This window comes from Abrus precatorius, unplaced genomic scaffold (genome assembly GCF_003935025.1).
Source record: "Abrus precatorius isolate BTA unplaced genomic scaffold, Abrus_2018 Scaffold8, whole genome shotgun sequence".
Lineage (NCBI taxonomy): Eukaryota > Viridiplantae > Streptophyta > Magnoliopsida > Fabales > Fabaceae > Abrus > Abrus precatorius.
Genome location: NW_020874428.1, coordinates 4,398,950 through 4,407,277, shown reverse-complemented (window position 1 = coordinate 4,407,277; position 8,328 = coordinate 4,398,950). Strand labels below are relative to the sequence as shown.

General features: G+C 31.4%; 1 protein-coding gene across 1 annotated transcript; it reads right to left on the bottom strand.

The window, feature by feature from the left end:
• Positions 1-1,107: 1,107 nt before the first annotated feature.
• On the bottom strand, positions 1,108-5,379 carry LOC113847538 (homeotic protein knotted-1-like). The gene is made up of 5 exons (XM_027476709.1): positions 4,951-5,379; positions 4,687-4,809; positions 4,430-4,562; positions 1,598-1,851; positions 1,108-1,311 (listed from the first exon to the last, which is right to left on the bottom strand). Exons 1-5 carry the CDS (start codon positions 5,377-5,379, stop codon positions 1,108-1,110), a joined length of 1,143 nt encoding a protein of 380 aa, XP_027332510.1.
• Between the last annotated feature and the right edge of the window lie 2,949 nt (positions 5,380-8,328).

The following is an 8,328-nucleotide window of genomic DNA, read 5'->3' as shown; positions in this document are numbered from 1 at the left end:
TCACATGTTTGATGATCGATGAATATAATTTGTTATTTTGCATTCAAAGTTATGATTTCTTTATATAACTTTATTGCCAAGACAACTACCCAGGCAACTCTCCATATTTAAGAAGCTTTTTCGAAGTACACCTTGTACTTTAATTAATAATATTTTTACCATACCAAAATTTTTAAAAGAAAAACTTTAATAAGTTAAAATACATCAATCACGTGGAAGTTTAAGTTACAAATTCCAAAACTATATCCATGAAGAATTTCGTATATTTGTCAGTGGCCCAGGGATTTATAATTCTCTTTTATAATGTGAAAGCGATTTATAATTACAATTTTTTTTAACTTGTGGATCATGACACTGGATAAATTTTTGTTGAAAATTATAGTATTTAATAATAATAATATATTTAATTACATTAAATTTTATAGTTTTTAATAAAAAAAAATTATTCATACAGTACTCTCTTTAAATTTAGCAATATATTATACAGGTTAAAAAAATAATTATAATCATAGATCGTCCTAACAAAAATATCCAATAATGTGGGCGAAAACCTAATTAAGAAGCACAAGAGACCTACACCGCAAGTTTAACATTAAATCATCACAAGTTTCATGATGAATATGTCATAGTCATATACACTTAATTAAAAAGCTTGATAGCTCCTTACAGAGACATTGATTTATATGTTACAGAATCTCCGAATCGCAAATTTCCTTCTCTGCGTACACCAATCACACCACAAAGTTACACACTTACTCGGGTAAACAATCAAAGAAAACTACAGCGCGACGACAGAGGCACCTACTTAAATCCTTAGAATATTAAAATCCAAATGTAGCACGTCTTATGAATTATATACTACTAATGCTGAAAATATAAGCAACGGTCATTGTTTAAAAAAAAAGTACAAGATCACTATGGCAAACTACTCATCACACTGCACAAGCACATGCAACCAATTGAAGTTCCTGGTATGCTTGATATTGAAACTAGTAGCTAGAGCATTGACTGTAATCCAGTTTGGTGACACAGTCTCTTTGTTAATGAGACGCTCATACCTTGCATTTAAATTATAATAATTAAAAATATATTATAAGGTGGATCATTTCATGGCCCTAGACGGTAGTGACCATCAGCCATGTAATGACCATCCATGTAGAGAGTTGCACTTTGTGGATGCAGGCCATCCATCACCATGAATTGCATGTCTTCAGATGGTTTCCAATGCCTCTTCCTTTGATTTATGAACCAATTATTTATTTGCTTTTGGTCCAAACCAGTAGACTCAGCCAATGCCACCTTCTCTGATTCCTATAGTGAATAATTATCCACGAAGAGAAGAAATTAATTTTTTGAAACATAAATTTCAAAGATAAATGATAAATGCTAATTAGTGTTGCTCTTAGAACACTGATTAAGGAATTAAAAATTTCTTTTCAAAAAAATGTTATTAATGAACTTCTCTTGTGATTACTAATCCATCTCAATATAATTATAAAAAATAAATAAATCTACTCTCCATTCCTTCCTTATGTAGTGACAGCAAGACGTAGGATAAATTGATGAGAACAAATTAAAGAGTGTATCATTCACATACCGAAGGATAAGGCCATTTGTAATGTAATTCCCACCAATTAAGTAGCTTTTGCCTAGCATCTTTAGGTAGTTTCCCTTTCTTTTTTTTCTTGGAAAGTTCTTGCTTAAGGCTACTTAGGTAACCACTGTATTTCCTCAGCAAGTGGTTTTTAAGTTCACGGTCTTCTGCTCGGGGATCAATCTCGGGCAGTTCTGTTTCTCCTCCACTATTGTCTTGATCCTCTTCCGATGAACCAACACCTTCACATTTATCATCTGCTCAACAAGTGATGACATTCAACAATGTCTAAGCAAGCTCATTATAAACTTGAGGAATGTACATTTTATTAGAAAAATACCAAGTAAAGATGCAAGTGAAAAACATAACTATATATGATCGATGAACAGTTGTCTGAGTGAAGTATAATTAGAAAGGACGTACACCTGCCTTATATAATGTTCTGAAGCTCCTAATACAGTTATAATAATAGTGCAATTAACATTAATTCCATGGCTGTTTAACCCGATTTTATGCTAAATTAATGCCTTTTCCATTATGAAAACCAAGAGAAAAGGCACATATAATATTGTAAGTACTACGCCTTGGCACCATGGAACTAATAAATCATTCTGCTAAGTGCTTCGTCATCATCATCATCATTATATCATATCATACGCAATAATGCTAAATGAATTTTGAATGAATTGATAAAAGGAACTCAACTATTGAAAAATGGTTTAAAACACAGGATTATTTCAAAGCAAAGATTATTTCTTGGGGAGAAAGAAAGAGATAACCACTTCTGATCTATTTGCCATTTTTAACTTAGTCTACAAGCACCAATTCTATTTGAGTTTAAAATATTCACAACATGATCAAATTAATTCCCTTCAATGGAGATTTTTTCTATACACAAAATTTGAAACTAAAACTCATTTAAGAAAGAATAGAGTATATATCTCTAAGACTAACTACAATGGTTGTTTCGGTTATCTTCTTATGTATCTACCATGTAGATAGGTTACCATAAATTAGTCCACTCCTTTTTCCTGGCCCATAAGTTTAACTCATTTCAATGTTGTAAACACGTCTGAAGCTCTATTTCATTCCTTTAGTTCCCTCAAGAGACTCTATGGTCAAGTATGGAAATTTTTGGGTAAATCAAGTAATATAAGTTGCCTCCAATCATAAGACCGGTTCGTTGAATATAATGAGCACATTTATTCCTCAACAATGAGTCATGTATTTAACAATATACGACAATGAGCCATACTATAAAGCGTGTTTATTATACTTTAGGCACAAGTCCTTTAAAATTAATGTGGCTGCAAAAGCTCTCGCCACATTAACCATATTGGATATAACTAGATCATCACCATGAAATTAACGAGCAGCCTGTGATTCACATTGGAAAGACATGCGTTAATCATGAAATTTTAAGCCATATAACAACTAAAAAAATATTAAGAAACGAAGCTTTTATTTATCTCCCAGAGTGTGGAATCTTTCATCGTCTACTTTGTGAACAAGAGTAGGGTGCGACAAAATATGTTAAATAACCACAGTAGATATGAGCGTAAATCAGTAACCAGGTATATTAGGCTGCTATTACAAACTATAAAGCACTTACTAAACATTTATATATAATTATTTAAATAAATATCTCATAGTAAATAAAGATATAAAAGAATCATAATTAATATATTATAAAGTAAATTTAATTTCTTAATTAAACTAAAATATATACTGATAATTATTTTATAAGAAATCTAAAAGGTTTTATACATCTATTAAAAAAAAATATTTTATAAATACCTCAATAGATATTTATATTTACAGATAAAAAAAGAAACTGAATATAATAAGTGACTTAACGTTATAACGAGAGGAGTAAAAGAAATAAAAGATATTAATTAGATAAAAGAACATTTGGATGTGTAAAACATCAGAGTAAAGATGGATTCATACTGTATCCTCGAGGATGCGGAGGATTGGAACAGCATCCAATGTGTTTATCAGTAATTAATTGGAATCAACGATGCAAAAGGAGAAAAAAGAAGAATAAAAGACGTGATTAAAACGGCATTTGCTGGAAGACGGCCGAAAACTGAGCACTAGAATGATGAGGGAAGTGCGTGCGACACAGTGACAGTGCAAGAATGTCTTCCCACAAAACCCAATGAATGAATCACCGAAATGCTTACTCAAAAATAGGTTTTAGTTATATAAAATGGATTAACTAGGAAACCCTAGAAGAATCAAATTTGTCAGAGCTCAGAAACTTGGGAAATAGGAGCGGAGTAGACGCGAACGTGTGAATTTGGGTTTTTTTAATAAAAAATACTAATAATATAAAAATACAAAAGCTCATCTGGAGTCGTGAAGAATGGACAATACTATAATAGAATATATAAAAATAAAATAAAACTTGTCAAATCTCTGAAAAGAAAGCAAAAATAAAAGATGTCGTAGTTTATTATTTAATAAAAATATAAAATTATATAGGCTACTTATTAGGGTTCTGTGCTTGATGAAATATCATCTCCACTGTCGGGTCCCTTCTCCTCCCCTACGATTTGTAGGTAAAATTTTTGGTCAAAGTTTCCTGGCTCAGAGTACAGAAAACACTCGAGTGTTCGATTTTCAAGAATTGCAGAACCGGGTTCAAAATTTTGTGGCTCGGCACATACCACCCATAGCCAAGTGTTAGGTAATCTAGAAATAATTAATTATTATAATAATACATTTTTGGGTACAAAAGTTGGAGGTTATCTATGTTATTACGCTTATAAAAAGAGTAGGAAGGGGAATAGGATCCTCCTCTTGTGTTCTATAAAGAGAAAGATAAAGTACCAGAGAAGATCCGCACGGGTCCATTGCATAGCATATTTAGCTGAGTTTCTATCCTTCGCATGAAATCCATTGCCTCTTGTATAGGCCTTGATAATTCCTCTCTATACTTAACAAGCATGTCATAGTAAGCTTCCTGCGGTTAAAGTTAACACCCACTATTCAAAATTTTTCCAACAATACCAAAGTAAAGCCCAAAAAACAGCAAGAAAAAAAAAATTCAAAACCGCAACAAAATAACAATTAAATTAAACCCCCACCATGAATTGGTCAAGTTCAGGGTCTTCTGAAGTTTCCCTTGAGCCAACTGAAGATCGTTGCCGCGCCTCAAACTCTTGCTTCGCCGCAACCATACGCGCCACCACTTCCGGTGGAGCTCCTATCTACGAATAGTTAAGAGATAAGGAGGGGGAAAAAAATAAGAGTTATAAATATAAATTTATATAAAATATTGGGGCACACTCATTGCTAAAATTATTGTAGTGAAAATTGAAAATAATAGCAATTAATTAATTGAAGAGTACCTTTTGGCAATCCATGTAAGCATCTAAAAGATTAGAGTACTGAGGATGAGCAATGATTTTAGCTTTTATGGCTTCAACTTCACTAGAGTTTGTTGGGCTACCTCCTTGTTGGGGATGCATAGTGGTAGAAGTGTTGTGAAGAGTTCCTCTCATTAAAGGGTAGTGGAAAATCGGGGAGTGAAGCTGTGAAGTGCTGGCTTCAGTTTTCACAGACGGGTGTGGTGCCACCTGATCAGATTGAAAACAGTGATCTGATCCACCCGATTGGAGATGAAAGGTGTTGATTGGAAACTGATGGTGGTGATGGTGGTGATGATGATTATGATGATTGCCACCACCAGTACCTGAAGAGTACAAGAAATTTGGCCTTGGACTTGGACTTGGACCTGTATTTTCGCTCAGGTGATTATTATTAGTGTATTCCTCCATTAATTTTTCAAATTAATATAAAAAAACAAAAACAAAAAAACTCTCTCTCACTCAGCTAATTAACCCAGCTGAACAAGAGCTTCAACCACTTGATCCACTACTCACAAACATGAGGAAAAAGAAAAACCCTAATGGTTCCTCAACCCTAACATAACTTAAAGATTGGTAGTGAACGTTTTTAAGGACAACACAATCATCAACACTAGTGTCACGTTTTGTGTTGGGGTCCAAGGTAGAGAAAGAGGTAGCAAAAGTTAAGGTAGTGAAGTGAAAAAACTATAAAGAAGGCTGCACCGGGGCATGGACAACGTGGACAAAGGAGAAACCAGCGAAACGCTCACATGATGTGTCGTACGGAGGGTGAGGAGTTGAAGAGAAGAGAAGAGAAGAGAAGAAAAGAGACGAGAAAGAAAGAGAGAGAAGAGTGATAAGGGGCGCAGTCGAAACCGGTAATGGCTCCGTGTTGGGGGTGGTTGACAAGACTTTGTTACGTTGGGAGGAAAAAAAGAAATATTTAAAAATAATAAAAAGCATTCGTAGCTTAGGAGATAAGCCTAGGGTGCATTGTTTCATTCTGTGTTTTTTTGGGTTTTTTCTAAAGATTATTATTATTATTATTGTTTTATTTTCTTTGCTTTAATCCTTTGTACTCTGTTGTCTGTCCCTCTTGATCTGTTTTCCTTTTTGTGTTCCTCAACTATTATTTATTGCACTGTTCAAACCAAATCGTTGTGTTGCGTACACATATACCGTGTTATAGATTTATTCAATCATACTGTCACACGAATAATCTAAAAATTTTAATTCTAATCTTTAAAAATTAGTTCACTTGAAAAAAAATTATTCAGTAACATCTTCATCATTTTTTTATGAATAACTTCTTCTTCAGTAAACAAAAAATAAATATTTAAATTTAATATAATTATACGTTAAAAAAATTTCTCTGTGTGTTTATTTATATACGTGTGAAAATAAGGTAATTTAAAAAATAAGCCTTATTAATATTAATTCAATATATAATTTCTTATAGATATTAAATTTTATCGATTCAGTTATTAAATTAAAAAATATTATTTAATTAATTAAATATATAAAAAATTATATAAATAAAAAATTAATTGATATTTTATTATTTATATTAGCATATAATATAAAAAATGAATTTCAAATTAAATAATTATGATCATTTGATTTATCTAAAACTCATCAACATATTAGTGTTATATAATTTAATAGTTAAATTAATACAAAAATTAATATTTATAAAAAAACATATATAAGTAGTATCTTTTTACATTATTATAAGTCTAAAAAAATTTATATTTAATCTGAATCTTTTATTTGACTTAAATCTAACAAATTATAATTTATTATTTTATTAATCGTTAAATTTAAATTAAATAAAAAACTTAAATTTAGTATAAAAAATTTTAAATTTATAACAGTGTAAGAAAATTATTCAATATATATATTCTTCTCCCTGTTATTTGCATTTTTCATTGTAATTCCATCCACTCTTCTCTTTCGTGCTCTCGTGCGTGCCCCTATCTCTAATTTGACTCCTCTCTTGAGTTACTTCTCTTTTAATTCAGTGTACATTTCCCTTTTTATTCTTTTTTGTTTCTGATTTTATTTGGCCTTCGATCTAATGTGAATTTTACGTTTTTCTCGGTCTCGTTATTCTCTGACCAACTTTTGTTCCTTTGTGCGTGTGTGCATTTTTCAGTTATTACTTTGGTAATCATTACTTCACGATTTTTCTTTCTCAATTGAGTGAGTTCAGATTTCAAAATGTACATTCTTGAAAGTTGTTAATATATGTATTGTGTTTTGTGCTTTGGTTACGATTCCAATTCGTCAGGGTAAGAATTCAGCACATTGTTTTCTTACTCGTTAGGGTAATTTTGGGCCATCTAATCCCTTTTTGCTTAATTTCTGTGTTTTCATTTGTGTTACTGCACTCTCATATGACATCACATTGCCTTGGTTTTCTTTCCTCTTTCCAATTCTTTTTTTAATTAATAAAATTATATTTCTATTAATCGTACTTCGTGGTTAGTACAATCGATTTCGATCCATGCAACCCTGTTTGAGAAATGGCATCAATTTGGATATCTATTAGTGTGAGTATGAATTGTTTCATTTTTTACTTCACGTAATGTTCGGGGAGTCTAAGTGTTTGAACATTGATTTATGGCTTCCTTTTTTATGGGATTGGGCTGAATTTTGTTTAGTTTTTATAAATGCTTCTTGGCTATAAAGTAGCCCTCTCGAAATTTCATGGAAACGAAACTTGGAATTTGTAAAGGTTAAAAACTCATACTCCTATTATATTTATTTTCAGGTTAAACTATAATATTAGTTCTAATATATTTCCCATTTCATGAAATAAGAGAGAGAGAAGGGGAGAGTGAGGTCAAATTGCTTCGCTACTTTAGCTTATGATAAACTTGTGTCACTGTGATGTGTAGCTGCAAAAATGAACGAGAATTGAGCTTGAGATTTTCTCTACTTTGTTAAAACTTACATGTGTGTGTCATCCATTTAGTTTAACTCGTGTAATTTGATATACTTGTAAGATATATTTTTTTTTAATTTGATTTTAGTTTTTTAAATTTTTATATCTCATAAATTGCGGATTTTACCTATAAATTATTTATATTAAATATAAGCATGTTAAAAAAATTATAAATAAAAGATAAACTAGAGGTATATGTTTATATTCTTTTTACTGGACTTGAATGTTGCCACTAAAACCTCTACTAAAGATAACTCACGACTGTAAATATAAAAAATACAACAGAGACAAATGTCCATGTAAAGGCTAGCAACCTTGACAACCATGCCCATTCACTGCTCTTTATCTTAGTCCAATCAATAGTTTTTCGTCTCATTGAATTAATACATATTTTCCCTTTTGCTCAAAAGATCGATCGACATGTTCTCCTC